The 26,262-nt window shown below is 36.1% G+C and overlaps 1 protein-coding gene across 13 annotated transcripts in view; it reads left to right on the top strand.

Annotated features, from left to right (window-relative positions):
- phf14 (PHD finger protein 14) overlaps window positions 1–26,262 on the top strand; it is a 290,569-nt gene that overhangs the window by 141,762 nt on the left and 122,545 nt on the right. Inside the window, exon 17 of one of the 13 annotated variants that reach the window (XM_043689863.1) lies at window positions 10,776–12,622. The exons of the other annotated variants lie outside the window; for them this stretch is intronic. Within the exon in view, the coding sequence (XP_043545798.1) occupies window positions 10,776–10,812 (37 nt within the window). The 3' untranslated portion in view covers window positions 10,813–12,622. Of the gene's footprint in view, window positions 1–10,775; window positions 12,623–26,262 lie in introns of those variants that run through there. 13 annotated transcript variants of the gene reach the window in all.

The raw sequence follows: 26,262 nt of genomic DNA, 5'->3' as shown, positions 1-26,262 counted from the left end.
TAAGGACACCTAGGTCTCGTTACACCACCACCTTTCCCAATCCTATTGTCATTCAAATCATCTTGCTTTTATTGTCAAACTGGATAAATTGACATTTATCTGCATTATATTTCTATCACCATTTTTCATCTGACATTCTGTCAAGTAGTAACACTGCATGATATGAATATACTTCAAGGAACAAGAATAGGCCACTTGGCCTTCAGACCTGCTCCACCATTCAATAAAAAACACAGCTGATTTGATTTTAACCTCAACTCTGCATCCCTGCACATCCATTGGCAATCAACAATCTACCTACCTCTGTCTTAAAAATATTTAAAGATTCATCATCCCTGTCGTTTTGAAGAAAGGAATTCCAAAGATACAGCATCTTCTGAGGGAGAAAATGTTTCCTCATCGGTCTTAAATGGGCGACCCCTGATTTTTAAATTATGACTCTTGGTTCTCGATTCTTCTACAAGAGAAAAAATCCTTCTGAATGTATTCCTTGCAACCACATTATTCTCTTTGACAACCGCAAAACTTTTACTGAAGCATTTTTATCAAGAGTATTGTTAGAAGGTGAAGAGCAATGATCACAACACTGACCCAAGAAGAAATCTACTGGTAAATAAGCCCACATAGACCCATCTTCATTAGTGGCCATCTTCTGTTTGAGAATGCAACCAAAATTTTATGTAATGCAAAATTTGTCTGTAGATATCACAAATGGCCCTATTTAATAGACTGTGCAACCTGTCAAATACATTTTTTAAATGAAGATACAGTACCATCTTGGATGACTGCATCTATTAAACTAGTGACTATCTCAAATACTTCAACAGCAGTAAAATAGCTTTTTCAGAAGCTAGATTGCGATCCTGAAAAGTCTTTACGTTGTTGAGATAATTGCATAGCATATCACTCATTCTGCCTGTTGGCTTCATTTATAACTCAAATATGAAGTTAATTTAAAAGACTTGCAATTTCCTGGTTTTAGCTTGCAGCCCTGTTTAATTAGAAGTCCATAACTTGTCTTGAGTTTATGCAAACAATTTTGGCATCCCAAGAATTTGTTCAGTATATGCTTTGATAAATGCTCTTGCTGTTTTCTTAAAGTATTGGGTGAACACCTTTTACCGGTTTGAGGTTTGAAATTCTTGAGTTGTCCCATTTGTTCAAAATTGATGTGGTTTCTTCCATTCGCAGTTATTTATTCCAGTAATAGATTGAACTAAAATTATGACTTCATCACTCGTTCATTGGAGGAGAGGATTTAAGCTTCTGAATTGTTGTGTTGAGTTTGAATAATGGCAACATGAATGCAAGGCAGTCAGCTGACATTGAAAATTTATGTCTTTGGAGCATTGTTACAAAGCCAGACCAGTAAATTAGAAGTTTCACTTCACTATCTGTTGGTTATTAGATTTGTATGCAAACTTTGTTTGAGCAGTCGTTTCTTTACGGGGAACCCAATGTAGATCCACCGTAGCCTAGCACAATGTTTCCATTCTAATTTTGGCTGAAGAACTGGAATATGAAAATTGGAACAGCTTCACACAAGTCTAGAGGAAAATGCTCTACTTAGAGTCAGATGATGTACATTGCTAATCTACAGTAGAGGGAGCTTAACTTTGTCTTTATTCTTTGCTATACCTGGATCGCTACATGTATAGATGAAAGGTCAGCTGCATTGCTCTGTTGGGGTTGTATTTAAATGAATTTATAACTTTTTTGAGATTCTCATTACTCTAAAGTTGTGCAACAATCAAAAATGATGACATTTGACTTCCTGCGAAGGCTATAATTTTTTCTAGAACGGGGATAACTTAATCATTTTTTCACAGATAACTGATGAAGATCCGAACAATAGATGTAATGCACATGGCAAAATCACAGACAATTTTGAGAGTTCAGGACAAGATATATAAATTTGTTTAAGTTCTAATATGACATTTGATCCTGGAATAACTTCCTCTTTGTGAATAACTGCATTCCATTTATGATCTTACCTGTCTTCTCAGAGCACTGTATCGTGGTAAGGACCTGTAGAGGCTTGTCTTCTGTCTCTCTAAGCTAATAATAACATTCAGTAGAGAATATTTTCCATGCTACTGTTTAAAAGTCTTGGAGGAACCAAGCAACCTATATTGTTTGCTGTTTGGCTTGTTTCCATAGGTCTGAAAAGAAAATGGCAGTGACGAGAACTTGATTTTCTCTCACACATCAGTTATAGAACTCTGCTGTGCTTTTGTAATAAAAATCTTGGGGAATTATTCAGCAAATTAGATAGCATCCGAACGTGGAAAGAATCTCTGTCGAAAAATAATTATAGTTAACATTATAGTTTGTAATCTTTGTTCAGAATTGGCAAAGATTAGAGATGTTCCGCAGTGTCATATAGGACATGAAACATTAAGGGTTTTTCTCTCTCCAAAGATGCTGCTTAACCTGCTGAGTTTCAACACTTTTTCTTTAAGGTTAAATATAATAGATTTTGCGCAAGACAAGAGTAGAACAAGGACAAAAAGATATGATAAGATGGAATACAGGAGAGATTATATGACAGGATAGTTACTTCTCTGTGTCGAAGGGAATAGTGCTGGCAAGGAACAAAAACTGTGCCTAAATCAGTAACGTTGAAAGAAAATAAACTGCACTAAAGCAAAGAAAATGAAACGAGAACGTGTACAGTCTGAAATTGTTCAACTCCATATTGAGTTCGGAAGGCTAGGAAATGCATAATTGAAAATTGAGGTCCTGTTCCTAATGTTTGCACTGGAGCAGTGCAGCATGCCAAGAACAGATATGTCAGCATGAGAACAAGGTGGGCAATTAAAATGACGGACAAAAAACTCTGTCATACCTATGGAATTGAAGTGTTCTATAAAAAAGTCATCCAATCTGCTTTTGGTCTCCCCACTGTATTACGGAATTGTTCTGGCACGTAAGGAAGCCATTCAGACCATTGTATCTACACCGGCTCTTCAAATAAGCAGTATTACCTAGTACCAATCTCCTACTTTTTCCTTGTCTGCTTTTGAATTATTATTTGAATAGAAATAATTTAATGTCCTCTGGAATTGAACCTGCCTCTACCACATTTGTAGGGAGTGCATTCCATACATTAACTACTTGCTAGTGTGAAAAGGCCTTATCGTATGTCATCCTCGCTTCCTTTGTGCATTTCCTTCAATCTATGTCCCCTCATTCTTCTTCCTACTATGAGCAGGAACAGTTCTGCCCGTCTCTCTTCATAAGAGAGATTGGATTGGTTAGGACTATATTCACTGGAGCTTAGAAAAATGAGGGGGGAAACATATAAAATTCTAATCTGAATTTTTGATAAGGATGACTGGGCAGTCCAAAATCAGGGATTTAAACATACAGGTAGATCATTTGGGATTAAGATAAGGAGAAGGTTTTTCAACCAGAGTCTTGGACTAAAAGTATGATTGTAAAGCAAAATGTTTATGCTTACAATTCATCTACAGTTGGAATTTCTTTATTGTCAGACTTTATAGTCATGAAACAATATTAGAATTAGCTTTGATTTCTTTTTCTGTTGGTTATATTTTCTTTTTCACCTCTTATCTGTTTAAAAAAAATTTCTTTTAGCTTTTATTTTAATTCATAGGCATTTGATAAGCACAAAGATGTTGCTGGTTGGACCAGCATTAATAGACCATCCCTAATTGTCCAGAGGTCATTAAAGAGTCAGCCACGTGGCTCTGGGTCTGGAGTCACATGTAGGCCAGGTAAGGACAGCAGATTTCCTTCCCTCAAGAATATTAGTGAACATCAGATTCTTGCGACAATTGATAATAAGCATCACCCTTATTAGGCCAGCTTTTTATTCCAGATTTTGATTGAATTCACATTTCCTCATTTGTGATAGTTGGATTCAAACCTATGTTCCCAGAATATTAGCCTAGCATGCTGGATGACTTATCCAGTGATATTACCACTATGCTGCTGCTTCCCTGTGGACACCCATCTTGCATTTCCTTTACAGCATTCTTCATTACTCCATGCTTCACAAATAAGAGTAGAGAAGAGAAACATAGTTATAGCTTAATAGGAATGGCTGCCCAGAAGATTATTAAGGGGATGATTGGGAAGTAAATTGTCTATTGCTAGTCCGTAAGCAGCTTGGTGGTTAATGCTTCATTTTGTGACTGATCCTAATATTGGCCAGCAACAAGTGATTGCTGGAAATTTTGAATGCTAGTTAAAGGCGCCTTAATTTTCAAAAATTTTGCTGATAATGAATGGCTAACTTTACTCTTTGAAGAGAAGTTTTGTAAGTCATCAAAGATTTTCAGGGTAATAATTTGTCCCAACATTTTATGAGTATTTTCCTTGACGTTTTCTCAGTGACTCTACTATTTACTCAACATTACTGGTAACCTTATGGGAGTTATCACAAGCGGGGTTGTAAGGCATACCTTGCTCTTCAGGAGAATTGGGAAGAGGAGATGAAATATGCATTGAATGCTAATTCTGTGATTTTGTGGACTAGTTGTCCAATCTCTGCACAATTAAAAGCTTTGCAACCCAGACAGCATCCTGCTAAATTTGCTCTGCACCTCCTCCAGTGTAATCACATCTTGCCTATAATGCGGATTCCAGAACTGCCCATAATGTTCTAGTATTGAACATAATACTCTAGGTGTCACATAGAATTCAGGCTAAGCTTGCCAATTGGATACAAGATAGGCATTATGGTAACAGACAGAAGATGGTGGTAGAGAGTTGTTTTTTGGAAGGGAGGTCTGTGACAAGCGATGTTCCACTTTTGTTTGTCATTCATATATATGGTTTGGATAAGAATATAGAAGGTATGGTTGATAAATTTGCGGGCGCTGTGAGGCAGCAGTGCTAACCACTGTGCCACCGTGCCGCCCACGATGTTCCACTTTTGTTTGTCATTCATATATATGGTTTGGATAAGAATATAGAAGGTATGGTTGATAAATTTGCGGAACACCAAAATTGATGAAAATCATACAACATAGATTATAATCCAACTGGTTTATCTGGAAGCACTGGATTTTGAAACAGGACCATAAGACACAGAATTTATAGTAAAAGATTACAGTGTAATTCAGCTGAAATGATGTATTGAACAAATATGGATTGTTAAGCCTTTCTTTTAGATTGGGTTTGCTGGTTTCGGTTCTTTAATATATTAATCTCAGAACTTCTTTTAAGTCACATTCTCGATAACTTTAAGGTTTTATAACAAAAAGTGACATCTCAGCTGAGACAGTGCATTAAAGATGTGAGGTTAGAGTCTGTATCCCAATCTTGAGTCAGACTGGTACTATTTCCAAAGTGGAATTTGCAAAATATTACACGGATTGACTTCCTGCAGGTTACGCATTTTTGAGCAAAATAGAATGGATCTGCAAATATAATTCGCAAATACAAATTTACCCCATAAACTGGTGTGCATGTGGAGGAGACGGAGACAGAGTGCATGTGAGAAACTGTTTGTTTGCGTGTATGCAAGCTTGGTAAAGTGTGTGTGAATGTGATGAGGTATAAGCCTGTGAGGTGGTGCATGCATGGGTGTGAGTGTGGGGTGTGTGTGTGTGGATATGAGAAAGAGTTTGTGTGTGAGAAAGGGTCTGCGTGAATGTGTGAGTATGTAAGAGCATGTGTGTGTGAGAGAGAGTGCGGGGGGTCACCTGTAGTGTGACATAAATCCAAGGTTGAGGCCATCCTCATGCATATCAAATTTGGCTATCAGCCTCTACTTGGCCACTTTGCGTTGTTGTCTGTCGTGAAGTCCGTCTTGGAGGATGGTTACCCAAAGGTCACCCTGAATGTTCCTGACTGCTGGAATGTTCCCCAACTGGGTGGGAACACCCCTAACTGGTGATTGTTGTGCGGTGTCCATTCATCCGTTGTCGTCATGTCGATTTGGTCTTGCCAATGTGCCATGCCTCAGGGCATCCTTGCCTGCAGCGTGTGGGATAGACAATGTAGACAGAGTCACATGAGTACCTATCGCATACATGGTGAGTGGTGTCCCCACGTGTAATGGTGGCATCCTTGTTAACACTCTGACACATCTTGCAGTGATTGCCATGACAGGGTTATACGGTGTTGTGGTTGAGGTTGTCCTGAAGGCTGAGCAGTTTGCTGCGAACAATGATCTGTTTGGTGATTGTTTAAGGTGAGAAGTGGAGACCTAGGGGGTAGGTATTGGCGGGGTGAATTCGTATTTGCAGTATTATATTTGCAGATACATTCTATTTTGCTCAAAAAATGCGCAATCTGCAGGCAGTCAATCCATGTAATATTTTGTATATTCTACTTTGGAAATAGAACTAGTCTGACTCAAGACTGGGATGCAGACAGACTCTAATCTCACACCTTTTGTTATAAAACCTTAAGTTATCTTGAGAATGTGACTTAAAAGAAGTTCTGGGATTTACATATTAAAGGACTGAAGCCAGCAAAGCCATTCTAAAAGATGAAACACTTCACAATTTAGGTTTGTTTAATATGTCATCTCAGCTGCATGACACTGTAATTTTTTGCTATAAATACTGTGTCTTATTGACCTCCTTCGCAATCACCTGTTGAAGAAGCATCGCTTTGAAAGCTAGTGCTTCTAAGTAAACCTGTTGGACTATAACCTGGTGTTGTGTGATTTTAAACTTTGTCCACCACACTCCAACACTGACTCCTCGAAATCATAACTACCAAAATTGATGGTATTGTGGATAGTGATCTTTATCTAAGATTACAACGATGTCTTGATCAATTGGGTCAATAGATTAAGGAGTGTCAGGTGGAGTTTAATTTGGATAAATGTAAGTGTTGCATTTTAGTAAAACAAACAAAGGCAAGTCTTATAAAATTAGTGAGAGGGCCCTGGGTGGTGTTATAGAACAGAGAAACCTAGAGGTTCAGATATATAACTCTTTGAAATTTGCAACACTGGTAGACAGGGTGGTTAAGAGGATGCTTAGCATGCTTGCCTTCATTGCTCAAGCGTTTGAGTATAGGAGTTGGAACGTCATGTTGAGGTTGTACAGGACGTTGATGAGGTCACTTTTAGAGTACTGTGTGCAGTTCTGGTCTCCCTGTTATAAGAAGGATGTTATTAAACCAGAGAGTGATCAGAGAACATTTATCAAGATGTTGCTGGGAATGGAGGGTTTGAGTTACAATAAAAAAAAAGGCTGGATTGGCTGGGACTTTTTTCACTGGAGTGCAGGAGGTTAATAATTGACCTTAAGGAGATTGATAAAATCATGAAGGGGCATTGATAAGGGAAATAGCAAAGGTCTTTTCCCTAAGGTAGGGGAGTTCAAAACTAGAAGGCATACATTTTAAGGTGAGAGGAGAAAAAATTGAAAAGGACATGAGGGGCAACTCAGTTCATGTGTGGAATGAACTGCCAGATGAAGTGGTAGATACAGGTGCAGCCACAGCATTTGAAAAGCAATTTGGATAGGAACATAAATAGGAAAGGTTTAGAGGGATATGGGCCAAATACAGGCAGGTGGGCATGGTTTAGTTTGAGAACATGGTCAGCAGGGACTAGTTGGACCAAAGGGTGTGTTTCAATGCTGTAGACTCTATAAATATAGTTATGCGTATTGGCAAAGTATACAAAATCAATACAAAATTGCGTACTCAAGGAAATCCTGAAATGGAAGCAGAATCAAAGCGACCATGAAAGGAAGAAGGTCTACAGACAAACGAGGCAGAGGACTCACAAAGTGCACATTGCTTTGGAGATTTATAATGTTATCCAATGGGCACAGCTTACCTGTGTAATTCTGGACATCTTTGCTGGTAAACATTGCAGGATGTCTTGGGATATAACTTAGAACCAGCATGCTAATGGCTGTCCCAGTGAAGTACATAGTGGTCATTTGCTGCAAATTGCATCATTGTCGCATTTCATATCTGGGGCTCTTCATGGGTGTCATATTTGAAGGGGATCTCTTGTTTTTTAAGATCCACACCAAAGTTCTGTTTCATAATATGAGAAGATTTTATGATAGAAATTCTAAAATATAAAATCATTATGACAACTTCAGGAAGTGTTGTGCATTCCGTATATACTCAGGTAAAAGATGAGTTTTGAAGACCATTTTCTCGAACTGAAATTGGGGGTGTGGACTTATATATGAGGTATACGTTTTGAGTGGTTGAAATTCATGCTTGACTTAAGTCATAAAACGGACAACCAAGAGCCAGATCACTCTATAAAAATCATAAACAATAAAAGGAAAAAGAATTATGGCCATTATTAAATATTTGTGTGCTGTCTCTGTTCTGCCTGCTATGGTAATACTGTAAAGTGCATGCCGGTATGTACAAAATTTAATACGCAGAGCAGCAACACACAATTAATGAAATAAAAACACGGAGCAGTCAAAAAAAAAAGACTGCTAGTATTTTATTTTAAAAGGCAGCATTAAACCTTTTACATCAGAAAACTGATATTCACAGCAAAAAAATCTTCTCAATGTATATCACAAATATAGCAGCTTTAAACAAAAGTTACCGGTACATGTAAAAGTCCATTAGAATCCTTCAAGTTCACTGTCCTCATCAGTTGCAGCTCTGAATAATTCATTCCAGTTGTCTCAGTCAAGTATATCGTTGTATGGTTCATCTTCATCTGAAGTCTGAAGTGAATCATGAATTGATTTGTCATCACTCCCATCTGACCATAAATAACCTTCCTCCGTCCCATCTAAAGCATTAGGAATTCCACATTTTTTGAAGGCTTTCACAATAATTTCAGTTTTCATCTCCTTCCAAGGCTCAACAATACACACACACAGCTGCAAGTAATGGAGCACACATGTTGCCACCCTTTGTGAAGCTTTTTTTTCCGCTTCTTGCATCCCAATGTCCCATTTCTTCCATAAGAAGTTCTTAAAAGGTTTATTGATGCTAACATCCAGTGGTTGCACCATGCTCGTAAGGCCTCCAGGAATAATTGCAATGTCAGTAATCAAAGTTCAGTGATTACACTTTTCACTCTGAGTGATCTGAACATATTCCAAACCAGTTAACTTTTTCCCTTGCAGTTAACTTCATCCATATACCCTTTCTCACGGATGAGGACAGCAATGCCTTTCGGAAATTTCTGTTTGGGCAGAGTTTTCCATTTAAACATCACCCTAGGCTTCACAGTGAATCAACTCTTTTCATGGCCTGTAGTCTTAACCAAAACTCTTTTTACTCCAATCTTGCCTACAGTTCTACTCCCTGGTATATCAACGTTCATGCGAACCTGTATCTGTTTTTCTTCTGATTTCTGACGACAAAGCAATGGAATCCAATTAACTTATCAATATATTCTGCAGGTAGACATTAGTCAATCTTGGTTTTCTGTCTCAGCACCAAGCCAAAGTTTTTCATAGACTTACTGCACTATCCAGCACTGGCTTTGAAATCACTGAATTCATCTTTTTTTGCTTCGTTTTTGGCGCGAATTTGTATGCATTGCTAAGTCACAATGCTTCCATTCTGGCGGCACTGATTAACCCAACCAGCAATCTTTTCCTCTAGTTATGGCCACTTGTTCAACTTTCCCCGGTAGCATACTTCTGTTTTAGCATAGCCTTTAACTGTGTGGTTCTTTTCCTCCAATCTTGAATAAGTTTTTCAGAACCATAGAGGTCCCTTGCAGCTACGCTATTGTTGGTCTTCCATGCAACTTCAGTAGCTTTTATTTAAACTGTGCAGTATAATTGCGTCTTCATGGTGCCATTTTGTTAGGAAAATTTGGGGGAGTTTTACATCAAGTTCAGAGCACAACTGTACGCGATATCTATTTGTAAAAACCTAGGGCAACAGCAGGAAGGAAAGGTCGAGGGCTGCCATAAGGCACCATAGATATTTGTGATGATGCAGATATTGCATTTGAATCAAAAATGTGCAAATCATGCCCTTTAAGATTGCATATATGGGTCAGGTAGGGACCCCATAAAATCTGGGGGGGTTCCCCCGAAAAAGTGGAGTCAACTTATACACAAGGTATATGAAAATTCCTGGATTTTTGGGCCAAGATAAGGGGTCTACTTATACATGAGGTCAGCCTATCCACGAGTATATATGGTACCTGCGTAAACTGCTTCTTGAAGTTGAACACCAACTGTACTTTGATGGAATGCTATCTTTTGCAGTTACAAATATTCCTGATTTACATGGTGCTTACTGGATTGGCACTCGTGCGATCAATAGCACCATGTACAATATCCTTGTATATGTATATGCAGTTGAGTTTGAGACCTCAAGATGTCTCTGATGCAGGAAGGAGTGAGAGACAAAGAAAAGGAATTGGCGACTTTAACCATGATGTATCGTGGTACACGTTAACCATGGGTAATGCAGGGGTTGGTTTTTCTTGAAGGATCTGTAGGTATAATTGAAATGTACTTCTTGAAAAGTTGGTGGAAGCAGGTTTGATTGTAGCATTCAAATGAAAATTGGATGTATTCTTAAAAATGTAAAAAAGAAAATGCAGCACAATCGGAAAATAGCTAGGTAGTGGAATTAAATGGAACACACTTTCAGAGAGCAGCACAGGCATGATGGGTCAAATGGTTCTCTTCTGTACTTTATCATGCTTTCATTCTACGTCTCTGACCATTTGTCATGGCAATGTGAACCTACAGAAGCACAACACTTCTGACTGGTTTTGGAAGTTGAGGGTCTGTCTGTAGATCATCTCACATGGACAGTAACCTCTATCCCTCTGTTGCTTTCCCTTCTGCTGTTTTCTTGTTATTCTCCACTTTGTTCTCCAGATCTCTTTGTCGACCTGCTGATGGCACCACAGCATGATGTGACTCCCATGGATGGTGATTGTCTTCATTGTCTGATGTCTTATCGAAACCACCCTTACCCTCACCATCCTGATATTGTCCATTTGCAAGCTTCCAAACTTCTGAAAACCATCCATGATCAGAAAAAAAACTCGTTGCAAAATGTATTCCAGAGGGACCTAACAGCAGCTAGAAGCATTGGCCTTTACTGATATTGAGCAGTCAGAACTTTAAACAGTCCAATGAAGTGCCTCTTAACCTCCAATCTGTTTCACTGGTGAGTTTTCAGAGCCATTGTAAACCTGTGTTGGAGCTGTCAAATTCACATCCTTGTTGAAGCCATTTAGAAGTTGTCTGATTGTCCTGTGCTAGTGATTAAAATGCCTAATATAATGATTGGTCCACCTTTTGATATGTAGATTATATTCACACAACTAATGTGTTTTTGCTAGACTTGGAAATTGTCATGGAGGCAGGTTAAAATTGGGTTTTGGTAGTTTATATTGGGGTTAAAGTTCCTCTGAAAGGAAATTTTAAATAACACAATAGAAGAACAAGATGAGGAAAGTAACCATTCATACTGGCATAATTTTCACACTGAAATTGTAATATTGTTCAAGTAAAAGATCGGGAGAAAAGCAGAAAGCCAAACAAAGAAATCATGTGTATCCTGTTTATTGGAACTAAGAAGTGTTTTGTTTTAAAATTCCTGTGATTCGTGGATCTTCAAAACCTGTCGAATTATGCAGTTGTTGTGAATAACTTGTTCATAGTTCATGTTAATATTTTAGTGGTATCCTTTTCGTTCTGGGAAGACTAAAATGGTAAAGTTATGATAATTCTAATACTGGGCTTTCAAGATTTAGAATATCTAAAGAAATGGCAGTTCAAAAGACGAGCACATAAAATAAGAATACAAGAGAGATCCACAAAATAGTAGGTGAGGTTAGTTAACTGAAGAGTTGAAGACACTTAACAATATTTGGTTAGAAATTAGGTTTGATTGAGAAATAAGTATATCTAAGTAGAAACATCAACATTTTTTAAAAAATTAATGTCGGAGTTGACACTATCATAGCTAGCACAAAAGCTAGAAAGATCCACTTTGAAGTTGCACCGTGATGGAGACAGCATACATACTATTAATTAAAGCTTCTAAAAGTAAAAAACAATCATTGAAGACTAAAAAGAAGGGTTAGAACAGAGCATGGCATCCCCGGCATGAAAATGCGTTAATTACAGGAGGAATATTAGAACCATCCAACTGCTAAGAGGTGACAACGATACTTATCACATGAATACTGTTAGAAACCAGGATAAGACACAACTCATAAAGACAACAAAATGAATTTAAACTCATAAACGTTTAACGAAGGATTATTTTAAGATTGAAAGAATAAGGGAGAGATGAAAGGAATATCCAGATGAGTATAAAATCTCAAACAAATATACTAAGTAATAGCTTAAAATTTCATTAAGAAATCTTCATTGAAGATTTAGCCATGAAATGCCATCATTGAAAATGGAAAGTACCTATACAGAGAGATAACATTTGCAAAGCAGGAAGAATCTGAGTATGAAAATCAGCTCTTGCATTGAAATTTCAGAAGTATTGGGAAGCCTCAGATAATATTTCTCTGAAGATTTTTTTTCCGAACAGGAAGTAATTTTACTTGCCCAGGGCTTTAGGGTAAGATTTTACTTTAAATGGTGATGGATATTCTTAACTATTTTTAGATGTTCTAGTATTAAAAATTCATAGATGTTCCTAATTAGTAACTAATAATATCAAACTGGGTTCTATTAGATTTGGTATTGTATTTTTTTGATAGATTTTCGTGTAACCTTACACTTATTCATTTCAAATGTATTGCTTGTTAACTTCTGTTAATAAAATTATAACATTATTGAATTGTCTCATTTAAGTTTTTCCGTTACAGAGTTTGAAATAAACTCTGCTGTATGTACTCAAGTCGGGAAAGCATATATTCTGGAGAGAGGAAAACCAGATCCTTAAAATATCTGGGATTTTTGTAGCACAACTAAGGTTTCTGTTTGGAAGACTTTATTATTCTTGGACAGCATCTTCCCAGTGTTATGTCAGTCCTCTAGACCTGAGGCTGAACATTTGTGTGACTATCTTGATTTCAGCAGTTGGAAGTAGTCAGGGAAATATTAATGATCTATGTAAGCTGTAAATTTAAAAGCTTTAAGCTTGATCACTCCAATCTGGTGTTTGCAATCCTTGCAATATCAGCATTTCAGAGAGGTGTTTTTGTTCTAGGATTGGAACTAAATTAATTTAAAACCATGCTGTGAGCTTGTGAAACTACTTAACTTTTAAAATTATAAAGAAGAAATTGTAAATGAGGAATAATTTCTATAAGGATTTTTTGGGGGGATGGTGATGGAAACAGCCCAGAGCAGGCCACATTATCATGGAAATGGTTCAAGCCTAGGGAGATTAATTTGGGACATTTGCTGAGAAAAGGTATTAGCAGTTTGAATGTCATAGTTTGTAGCTTACTGAGAGAAAGCTTAAGTCAATAATAATTTAATAGACCTGCAATGTATGAGGAGTTAAAGCTAACTTGTATCATTAATTGTGTGAAATATATGTGGGTGTAATCTTGATTTAAATTTTTGCGTGGATACGGAGCTGGAATACTTGCCTAGTTTGAAACAATTGTAGAATCTACAGTGGTTCACCACAGAGAATTGTGAGAAGACAAATGACCAGCTGAATTAGCTGCAGGATAGTATAGGAACTTGAGTATTAGGGAAATGAAAAGGCATTTTATTTTCCAGTAACCAGGATAAAAACAAGAGTACCAAATTTCTAAGAGAACACAGCTATGCTGTATGAGAAACAAGACAAACAAAGACTCCAGCCAAAACATGGAATATCATAGGAAATGGTGTCTGACAAGCTGTTTTAATTAATAAACTGTAATTCCTGGACAATTTGCGTTTATAAACAGAGGACTGGGTCCTCCACATTAATTTATGTGGTTTGTAGTAATTGTACGCAGGTCACGTTGCAATCCCTTAGTTTTATTGTTGTGTAATTATTTGTACACACAAGATTCGTCAGCAAGTGCTATGTTATAAGCTGAAATTTTCAAGGAAGTGTGATGGAGTGTCGTCAGTATTATTCCTGTTGTGAACATGGGATGGGCTATTTGATGCAATCCACCAGTCTTCAAGAGGTAGAAGGAAGGAATTGTACTGAGTAAGTCAAATTGGATTTATAGAAAGAAAAGAACAATAAAAAAAAAATTAAAAGCAAGAAAATGTTAAAACTGTAAAATTTACATTCTTAAGAATTGTTCATAATTATTAGCTGTAAAAATGAAACTCCAACAATTTCAATCTGTCTTTCTGGGCTGGAGAGGTTGAGTGACATTGTCTGGACAATCTCACCATATAGAAAGATCTTTCAGCTATTAAGTGCTAACCCTAATTTGCTGCAGTAAGTTGAATTGGCAATTAATTCCAAAAGTGTAATTTTTATGATGTTGAGGGCTAGTTGCTGGTTTCACAGTTCACAGCATGTGCAAATTATCTAACCGTTCGTGGTAATCCACACTTTACCAGAGGTCTCTTGCATGCTGCAAGTTGTTGGGCAAATTACACATTATTGGGGATTTGAATATGTTATTACTTTTGACTCCTAAATTTTGGTCATTATTCTTGTGTAGAAAATTAAGAATTCTTATAAACCTCTTAGCCTTTGAAGAAAGCTAGTTGATTAGTATTTGAAGAAGTAAAAAGCATTTGGAGTCAGATGCTTGACTTCTTGTCCCTAAACAGCACGATTTGCCATGTGCCCTCTTTCCAAACCTGGGCTTGATAATTGAGATCATTCCTGATTTCATCCAAGATTGTCAGATTGGTTTGATTGGTTGCATGCATGTCTGTGGCTCAATTGTATTTGAGGTCCACATCTGGCTTTGGTTCATTGTTTAGGTTGACACATTAATGCAGCTAAATTGCAATAAGTTCCATCCTTTGTTCAGACAGCCTTTTCAAGTAGTTCAATTGGATATTAAAAATCCCTCGGCATTGTTAAAGTCATGACTTTTTTTCATCCTTATTAGCCACTAAAATGTAATGTGGGATGGGTGATTGCTTAGAAAGTTTATTACCTATGTTTTTTTTTCATGGAAATATGCCCTCCATAAAGGAAGAACTGCAGCAAGAGATCCCTCATTGACAGGACTCTTGATATATTTCAGCAAGTTTTTGTGATAAAGGAGCACTAAGCATGCAAACTTTCAGCAAATTCAGTGTAAAAACAATCAAGTTGAGGAGACCTAATTTATTTTCTTCTGCTTGTGATAGCTGAGATTAATTGTAGCACTTCTCTAAAATTCAGGTTGAGGTGAACCTATTTGTCGTAAACTAGAGATTTTGTCTGGGACCATTCTGGACTACGTGGGTCAATTGTAGCACTAACTGGAAAATGACCACATTATTGAAAGAATGTGGCTTCAAGCATGTTATCAGTAACCTTTTATTCATGTTTGTGGGAAAATAATCGATGACATTAACAGTGTGCTTTCAGTATTGCATCACTAAATGCCAATTAATACCTAATATTCCTCCATTGTAAAACCCTGTGAAATGTCAGACTCCAAATTCCCCATTACATCTGCTAAGAATAATGGCTAATAGTGCTCACAGAGTAATATTGCATCTTCAGGTTGGCCTTAAAGCAGAGTAAAAATTAGCTCAGGGGGCAATAATCCTTCAAGTAATGAAACTACTTCCTGCTAAATATGTTATACAAAATATTTACAAATAATTTAGTGTTGGTGTTAAGCCTGTTACTTCAAATAAATCAAAGGTAAATGACAAATGAGATATGTTTTTAAAAAAAGTATCCAACATTCAGATTCTATTACTAGAGTACCTGTTGTTGAAAAAAAAAGCTTATTATTTCTTCACTGGTATTTCTATCCTTTGGGAGCAATTGTTTGAAACACTGAGTTCTTTAACGCTAATATGTTAGTCACTTGGGTGGTAATTGCCTTCTGAGAAATGTGGTAAATCGGAAGTATGCTATCACTAATTAGCATGAAGGCACACCACATCTCATTTTTGCTTGTCAGTCATGATTTATTAAGGACTAGTGGAGGTAATGAGGAAGGAAAGATACACAGTTGTATCATAGTTGCTCAGTACCTATCACTTAACTCGTATAACTTTTATAAAGAGTTGTATAGAGTACTTAATACAAATAACTTAAAATGTAAGAGAAAACAGAATTTCAATGTGCTGTAAGCTTCTTAGCAACTTTAGATTTTTTTTTTGAAACTGATGAGTTGTTTAGGTTTTGGAACACAATTTCTAGCATTGGCCTTAATAAATTTGGTCAGCTGTTTGAGATCTGTCGAGCTGTCTTGACAGCTCATTTCCTTTCTCTGCTAAAAGATTAGACAATCTGTTTTGCATATGGAGAAAGAATAAAGCTGAATCCAGGTGGGATTAGGATGAATAAGGACATTAAAGTAAACAACTGAATCTTGTTCCAAAATTGTGTTAACTGTTCTACCATTGCCTCATATCGTTTTGCTACATATGTAATGATAACTAATGTTTTGGACATCTTGGCTAATATTTTTACCTGAAAGTAGATATTAGTTTATTTGTCCAAAGACCATAACTAAAATAGGTTAATGGGAAAACTTCTGGTCATCACATCAGAGGGACTTCTGAAATAATTAAAAGCATTGTTGGTTGACTCCTGTCTTTGTTTGTTTGTCTGTCAGCTTGTTTGTAACCTTGGGAAGCATTACATTATGCAATCTGCAGTTGTATCTGAGGTCAGCTGATTCTTTGAAGTTGGCTGTTGATGTTTCACTTAGCTCAATTTAGATCTTTAGTTCCATTCTGTGAACAGATTCTCTACTTCCAGATGGTAGGAGCTGAGTTTGAAATCAAATTGGTTCATTAACTGCTGAATATATTTACATGAAAGTGTATTACGTGCTGTTTTGTTTTACATGTATCAGATGAATTGTTAGCATGCAGTAGTATTATTAAAAGTATGTTATTTAATGATTATAATTTGATGGTCATACTAAAACAGAATGTAAACACCTACATCTGGAAAACTTTTAAGTTATGAATTTGGCTGGTAGCTATTGATTGATTAATATTTTATTTGTTTGATTGTAAAACAGTAGCCCTAGTTTTTGACAGCCTGCAGTTCATCTTCACTGTGATGAAATTGCTAGATGAAGTAGAGAATCACAATTCCCACCCCCAGATCCAAAAGCTATAATTTTCTTGGGGGTTGGCCACTTGACACATACGTGGTTCGGAGAGGCACTTGGCTGTTTAAATATCCAGCCACCTCCACTACAATGAGATTTTAACCTTGGTGCTTGGAACCTGGACTGTGGAGCTTAGATCGCATAACGTATATCTGTTTTCTGCATTGTGTTTGGCTAACAAGGGGTACCTATTTGAATAAATCAGGTACCCCTGCAGATATGGCCTTAGGGCTCCTTAAGTGTGGAAGTCAGTGATTTCTTATATTTGGGTGGGTGGGGGAGCAGAGGCGATGTGAAAGAGAGAGACTGTATTATCTGGAAATAGTGATCAACAATCCTTTGAAGGATACACGGAATGTTGGGTACTCCTTTTGACTGCAGATGATTGATGCCCATGCTGAGTGACTGGTGAGTTAACATGGAGGCAGAAAGACAGAGGGTGGTGGGTCAGGGATATGATTTGGCACCAAGTTAACTTAGTGCCAAGAAAGAGCCCTGCAGAAAATTGAATACATGTGGGATATTAGGTCCATGAGAAATGGGTATGGAAGTATGAGGAACCATAGAGGGATGAGTAGATGGGCATATTTCATTACGGCAGTATGAAGCCCTTGGGATATGAGTCAGTTGGCATAGCTGCTATGAAGGGCTGGATAAAAGTGTGGTCGTGGGTACAAATTCACATAGCTGGGTCATGGAGAGTGATGAGGCGAAAAAAGGAGGGGTTTTCTGTTTCAGTCTTTATTTGTATACTTTCGATGTAGTGGCATAGTGTCTAAGGAGGTTTTCTCCCTGGCATCTAGGCCCAGTATTCTTGAGAAAGGAAGGATAAGTTGTACTAGATTGTCTTAGAGTTAAAAAAAAATGTTTTCCCTGACCAGAAGTGTTGGGATAAAACCCTGAGTAGTCAGTTCTTCTATAACGAGATGGGTTATGTCCTTGTGCAACACTGTGTTGTAGAAAAAGCGCACTTTAGAAGCAGCGCTTAAAGTGTTGGCACTGTAATTTCTGTACAGCCAGCACATGTTTTAAAAGTTCGCACTGTTGAAACAGCATCCCCATTTGTCAATCACGTTACAGTGAAGTCGCAGTGATGAAACACGCATTATATCAGAATGACCTGTGTTTAAAACTGAATATGTTAAAACTCTGGGGTATAAGCTCCATGAATAAGCCATCTACAGTTCCAGTCTCAAATTTGAAGTCACAGGTAAATTAAATCTAGTGAGGTGTTAAGTACAAGTGTTCTATAGTGAACATTGTATGAGTGTTTTGGCACTATACCAAAGTGTGTTTATGGATACCATATTTATTATGGTAATATTATAAAGCTGTTTTGTTTTGTTCTTTATTGGTTTACGAAGCATTTTTGGTCAGGATTTGACATGATATTCTTACTGTGCATTTAAAAATCTTTGAATTTGTATTACAAGTAAATGGTTTTCTTTAATATAATCTATCTTAATTTCTTCTGATAAACTTTCATTTGGTGATAAAGTAAAATCTGTAGAATTGCTTGCTTAGATTTCAATGAGAGCCTGCTTCATTAAAACTAACACAACTCCAAATATGAGATATCAACCCAGGCTTTTAGACTGGGATCTGACTTGTTCAGTAATAACATTAGCTGGGATCATAACAATATAAAGAATCATATTATATTTACCACCACCCCTTCTACCCCAAGTCTCTGACTTCACAAATTGAAATGAACTTCCATAATACATTTATTTCAGATTTAGAAGATTGGGCAGTGATTGACTTGAGGATTGTTGACCTTAATTTGATTATTCTTCTATCTTACTTCTGGGGAATCCTTTATCTGGCGAATCCCTTACTCTGAAAAATTGGTAGAGCATTTACATTGGTGTTGGTGGAAGTCCTTTTTTTTTATCGAGAGGGCGTTTTAATTTCATATGTCATCCATGAAAACTAATTGTGCTAATGAAGTTGTTTCATTTTTTTGTCCTATATACTGATCTTGTGAGTAATCTCAAGAGGAGGTTGTGGACATCTTTCATCACATGCTGTGCTTTCTTTTTTCTTATATACTGGATTTCTTTCACAACAATGTTGTTAATTTTATTGACTATTCTACATCACGGGATGTATAGTAAATTGTGCTGCCAGTACTGATTTCATCAAAAGTTCATCAAAGCTCTCAGTGGTGTGGATTGCTTAATTGTAGCAGCAGCATTTGGTTGTTTTTCCAAGTCTTTGTTGGAGTGATCATCACTGTGACAACATGCTGAAAATCAAGCTCCAGAGTTGACAGAAAAGTTAGTATTTTTAAAAATCTATGGAAATTTTGCCAATTTACCTGGTTTCAGATCCAACTTGACAGAAAACAAGGACCATATTTCTGTACTAACAAGAATTGCTATTTATTGCAAATAGTTAGACTCTAGTTATAGGTAAACAATTACAGATCATTTCCATATGACTCTAATTAAAACTCTAATCCTTTTATAAGCCCTCCCCACATTCGCAAACAGACAAGGAAAAATAGGTAATTGGCAAAGGAAAACTTGGAAGCAGTTCAGTAGTTTCCATTCACGGGTTGCTGAGATGATTCTTAAGACAGTCAGAATGTTATTTCTCAGACATCTTTCTTCGAATGCTTCCATGGTTTGCAGGAGAAGCAACATAACTGGATTGTTTATAAAATGTTTGAGTGTCCAGTTAAAAGTTGCAGTTACAGTAACCACTGAAGAAAAGATGGTCCGATTTTTTTCAGGTTTAAAATGTATTTAGACTGCAGAGAACAGAGAGACAGCTCCTGTACTGGTAGAGATATACTTATCTGTAAAATGTTCGCAGTCCCAAGCTGTTCAGTTACCTGACAATCTATCTCACCGTTGTTGACAGGATTTTATTATTAATGACTAGACACTAATTCATTTGAAAACCATCCTCTTGTTGCCACCCAGTTGCACCAAACAAAATCCCTTCGGCTCTAATTCATCTTCAGCCACTTTAATTATTGCTTGTTCAAATTGTTATTTATACAAAGCTTGCCGTAAATGTCGAGTTACTTGCTTCTCAAAGCATGCAGCAGTCTTTTAAAGCACTGGTTTGGAAACAATTCTTTTTCATTTAATTCACCAATTTTAAAGAAGCACAAAAATAAAAAGACAATCTTTACAATCCTCTGAAGATTCTTCAGTGGTAGCGGGGCTGGAAAACATTTCCTGTAACCCTTTGAAATCCCTGTGGCTTCTTCGCTGCTGATGGGGTGAAATAAATGTCGGACTTCAGTAGAAATTATTTCTGCTAATTGAAACGTCTTGTGATGTCGCAGGTTTATAACACTAACATAATTGATTTTTGGAGGTTATCTTTTTAAGTTCGGCCATTAATCTTGAAAGCTCTGTGTGGTCTTCCACTGGTTGTGCTTTAACCAATGCTTCAATAACCAAATTCTCTTCTATGGTTTGTCCCTCAAAAAATGGCAATTGACTTTGATCAACTTGATGTCTTTGTTCTCATTATATCGTTCTGATAAATGTCTTGGTCTTCACCATCATAGACTCCAAGAGAAATTGTGAATATCTCCCCTATTGGAGAATAAATCGCATAGGAATCATCCAACCACAGTACTTTCTTGTGGCTCTCATGATTCTATTGAATCTGAGCACCAGCAATTGTCAAGGAATTTATCCTGCTGTTCAGTGTTTGTATACTGGAATAATTGAAGGCTGCTATTTTCTGTCTTTCTGCCCATCATGTTACTGGTGAACTTTAAATTTGTCATTACTTCCAATTCTTCTCAATGTGTCAATTGCTTGTATTACTGCAGAGGGATTTTAAATGTTATACTTCAATATTGTACAAAATCTGATATTTGAAATTTCTTGTCTTGGAATAAAGTTTTATATTAAATTTATGTAAAGCTTGAGAGTGTCTTTGCAGCTGTTCCTTTATTCGCCAGTATGAGTAAATTATGTATTGCTATTGAACTGTGTAAAATTCTTCTAATAAAGTTTTAAGTTGTATTTTCTCGTTGTTCTGTAGTGTTTATAGACTCTATAATCAGAACATTTTTGTAAAAATATTCTTTAAATAAAGCTTTTTGATTTGGTTCAAGCACTTAAGGACTTGTAAATCTGAATTTTCAAATAAATGAAGAAAACTGCTGGTTTGTAAAATTAAATCATGATTTTGCAATATTTTCCCATTCTTCCAGATGGATTTCCTGTTTTATTTCAAGCAAGTAATTTACACATTATCCACTTCTTCTTGGACTGATTTGCATCTTTTGTCCCTGACGAAATGGTATCTTTCACTTTTTGTCATGTTGTAAATATTAACAATATTTTCATAAAAAATAATTTCTGGTGCCAGAATGACTTAATTGATTATAACCATCTTCTGCCTACAACTTAACTCTCACCTTTGCTTCTGGTATTGCCAGTTTAAATAAATTATGTCCTTTTTAAAAGATATTTTTCTGAAGCTTCTTATAGTGTCAATTGTGTTAGTGGAAGTGCTCTGTTTTATGGTAAGTACTTCTTGACTGTTTTTTAGCCTCTCAGCCTAGGATTGTGAGGTACAGGGTGATTTTGTTTTAATCCTTTCCTGAAGTTCCTTAACATATAGTTAGAGCCTGTAAGTGTCCACTTCTGTGCAGGTTTGTAAATTGAATCTTAGTCATACTTGGGCAGTATGACATATTCTGTCGGTCACACTGACTTTTTGGACAGTTTCTCCCCAGTGTAAGGAACAATATGAATATGAATTATTATTTTTTTTTAAATGACTAAGATAGAGATATAACTTTACTTTTACTTTAGAGCTGTTCTTCGAGCTTGGTACAGAAATGTCTTATAGGCCAATTTAATGAGGTTACACAACTTGAAGTGAAGAGATAGGGAGTTAGTTTAGTGCATCTTAAAAAAAAGATAAAAATCTGCTGTTGCCTCGTGATGGAGTCCAGAAACTACTGAGACACAGAAATCTAAAAGGGAGTCAGTCATTGTGCATCTATGTGCCAGAATGTGAAGGCAAGTGTTAAACTTTCTCGTAAGAAATCTGGCAAGACTGCTGCAAACTTGAGTATAAGGAGCCCCTGTTTTTTTTAATGACATTTGAGTAATAGTGACTTTAGTTTTTGTCCTGTCTAGGCACCTCGGAGAGGTAACAACTGAAGATAAAGCAGCACTTGGCTGAAATAAAATAAAACAAGGAAGTGCAGATGCTGGAGATCTGAAAAAAAATCAGAAATTGATGGAAAAACTCAGTAGGTCATGCAACATCTGTGGGGAGAAAATAGAGTTAATGTTTTGAGTTCAATAACTCTGGTCTGGTTCTGAATTTCTGGTTTTGTTTCCTAAAAGGAAACTGGCTGCAGTTGTGCTAGTTGGAGCAAGAAACCTTGATATAAGATAATGATGAATTTTTGCTAGGGCTTTGTAAGGATATTGTTGCTGGAACAAGGTGAATGAGTTTGAATTATTTTCTGGTGTTCACAATGACACCTTTGCAACTTTTTAGTTAAGTGTAATAGGCTAATTTTCCTTGTTTAACAAACATTTTACTCTTTGTGTTAAATGTACACCTGCAAGTCTCTTGTAAATATGTTTAGAAATTGAGCTCCATAGGTTTAATAATGTTTGTGTCTATCAAGCCAAAATTATTTGTCCACTCTGTGTCAATTGTAGAAACTGAAATACATCCTGAGCTTATCTCTACAATTAATCCTTTTATATCAATTATATTTTTCACCATTTCTTACAAGAGAAACAATTGCACACAAAATAAATACAATTGCGGATATGATATACTCATTGTCCTCCTTTGTGTTTATTTTGATATGGTTAACTGTGTTGATCAATGTAGCATTTGTTAGAAGTAAATCTTTTGTATATGCAGTTCATGTTCGTGTTAGTTCTAACATTGGTATTAAAGTGGCTGAAAAATTCTTTAGTAGCTTTGTTTGCAGTCAAGTACATCAGTTACTTAACATTTAGAAAAGTATAGCATTTTTATGACATAAGCTAGTTGCTGCTTTTTATATGTAATTTGCAAATTGTTTCATGTCATGGCCAGTAGTCAGTTTTATACATACATCAGTATGTACCGATACATACATATAAACAAAACACGCATGATAACAGGAAAAGAGGCATATCAGGAACTAGGTTCACATAACTAACTAGAACCAGAGGCCATGACAACAACTGACGTGCAAAATTGAACAGGTAAACTTGACTTGGGCTTTTACAATCCTAAATATTGACAAAGAAATATGACCACAAATTTTGGTGATGAGATATCAGGTTTTTGGACAAGAAATATATGCATTACACAATATAGGTAAATTTAGCCTCAGAAGAATGTTTTAATGATAAAAATGAAGAATTACTCTAATGTACAGATTGTTTAATTTCATTTTCATTCATGCTGTATTTAACTGAATTTAAATCTCTGACAATGTATCAGTGAATATATAAATGTGAGATATTTAAGTAGAACTGCAGTGTTCAGTTTCTCTTGCGTTTATTTTGGAGACTCAACGCCATCATATCAAATATCCATCATATTTGTGCTGTGGAGGGAAAAGCTGAGGAGAGAAGTATTTATTGGCCTAAACTTTGATATTCTTAGATTGGAATATTGGAAAGGATTGCATTTTGCTTATCACAGTACTATAAACTACCTCATTAATAATATTTAAGTCCATAAAATGGTCCCTCCTTATCTTTAAAGTTGGATTGTAGATAATGCAGTATTGCTTTCTCTAATACGTGTAAATTTAGAAGCTCCATTCTGTTGAAACTATATTTCAATATATTTCACAATATTAAGAATCACTGATGTGTGTAAATTTGCTGCATAGAAATTTGATGATGTAACTGCAAATAGGAAAATATACATGACGGAGCATTATACTGCAATGCATGAAAAGGTTGCTGACACTTCATTACTTTTTCCTGATTTAACAATCCTTATTTTTACAAGCTTAGAATGTTGAAAGTATCTTAAGCAGGCTACTTTTAGAGTTCATTTCACCAGGGAGCTGTGAGTGACCTTATTGCTTTTGTCAGATAAAAAGGTCTAAAGTTAGGTTTTCATAATTTAGAAAAGTTGGCACAACTGAATGGAATATCCTCAGAAGTACAACTTGTCCACAGCAATTGCAGGGCATCATCTCCATATTTGTTAGCATTTATTATTCTGAATTGTCCTAAAGCAGTATTTAAATTTGCAAGATGGTACATTTTCTTGTCATTTTTATGCCCAATCGCTGAGTGAGATTCTCCCAATTTCTTATGGTTCTGGATTGGATATTAACTCTCCTTTGTATGCAATCATTATCCTCTTTCTCTCCCCACCCCCCCCCCCCCCCCCCCCACCAAAAAAAAACACAGCTTCAGTTGTTCACATTTTGTAATTTTACAAAGGATCCCTTTGCACTTGGATACCTTTCTTCTATTCCAAATTGTGTTTTAAAAGGATCCACCAAAATCAAAAGGTTATTAATTATTAAACACAAGAAATTATAATGCAATAGACATGCAGGTTAGAGAAAGGTGAGTTTTTTAAAAATGCGAATTAGTCTCGGAATCATTTGTGAACAGTACTAGTGAAATGTCACAACCATTTCAATGTATGTCACTGGTAGCACTGATGTTGGTAATTGATTTTCAAGATCCTTGGATTTGTAGTTTGGCTGACTTTTGTCTTGATCCCTTTCAGCAGTGGCTGACTGACAGCAATCAGAGTCTTTTTTTTCCCCTTTACCTGCTGTGTAGATTGTTTAAATGACTGTTCTCAGCTGTAATCCTCAACACAGTAGTCCACACAGTAGGACGGCGGGCCACTAACACATACAGACTTGTGTTGCATTTTTACTCCCTAAGTTCCACACAGGACTTTGCCAGACAGCAACTGAATTTACATCTGTCACTTTATCACTATAGTAGACTTCTAAACATAACATCTTGGAGTTAAAAAATTAAAAATGCCAATGGTACTCAGGTTTCTGATCTGTTATGACAAAATGTTCTACTTGATTTGCTGTGGAAACACTTCTCCAAGTCCAATGGACAAAATACTTGGTGTTTCTGATTCATGTTAGTTTAACACATTTGGTATCTCATTTATTTGCTGCTAATAAAATAATAATTTGGAAACCTAGATTTCAGTGGATGTTTGCCCGGGAAATTCTTCCGTTTAATCATTTTTCTTAATGCACTCAAATCAACAGTACAATATATATTTTCTGTGTTTAATCAAGGTTTCTTAAGTCCAATTTGATTTATTTTCTCGACTACTTACTGCCAAAGTTTGATTGCACAATATGCTTTATAGTCAGAGGTTTTCCTGCTAACCTAATTTAAGCTCTTCGATACAATGAACCAATTTCATTATTTTTAAATCGGGAAATGGTGGGAACTGTTAAACTATCAAATTTTAACTATATGATGCTGAATCTCTTTCCCTATGCTTAAGTCCGCTCCCCTTTCCTTTGCCAATCCATCTTATACATTACTTGTCGCCAATCTGCCTAGTTCACATCTGCCCCATTCTTGTCACAACAGGAAGCTGTAAAGCATGTATCAGCAGTAGAATTTTCACTGCGTAATTTAATGAGTTGTCGTAGAAGTAACATTTATGTAGATTGCATGTAGAAGGTTGAAACAAAAACATATAAGCAGATTAAATAAACTACAGAAAAGCATATTAAATGTTACAGATATTTTTCCATTGAAATAGTGACTTAGGTATTTATATTGCTAATAGTATTCATGTCCATCTCTTTTTTTCTGATATTAATAAAATTCAAATAGCTTTAATTTATCATCTTGGCTGCATAGTAAAGATAGATGTCTCCAAAAAAATGTTGATAAACTATAATTTTTTTTATTTATTTGCCATTCACTAGAATATCTGGACTAACAGATTATGAAGGTAACCAGATTGCGCTGAAACATTTTCATTTTTTTTCTTATTTTATAAAAGATTTTGTGATACACATAAATTGTAACCTATGTCAATTACAATTCTGAATTGATTTTAAGAGAGATGGTTTACTGGACCTGATTAGTTCCAAGACCCATTTCAGAAACATATGTTTTACAAGTTTTACAGAAATCATTAAATTTATTATAACAAGCACAAAAGAAATAACACTTAATAACAGCAAAGTCCTCAGATTTGATGAACTTTTTGGGATGCTGGTTGTG

Source organism: Chiloscyllium plagiosum, chromosome 5 (genome assembly GCF_004010195.1).
Source record: "Chiloscyllium plagiosum isolate BGI_BamShark_2017 chromosome 5, ASM401019v2, whole genome shotgun sequence".
In the NCBI taxonomy this organism is placed as follows: Eukaryota; Metazoa; Chordata; class Chondrichthyes; order Orectolobiformes; family Hemiscylliidae; genus Chiloscyllium; species Chiloscyllium plagiosum.
Note: the sequence above shows the minus strand (reverse complement) of the source record. Positions and strands in the feature narration are given on the sequence as shown.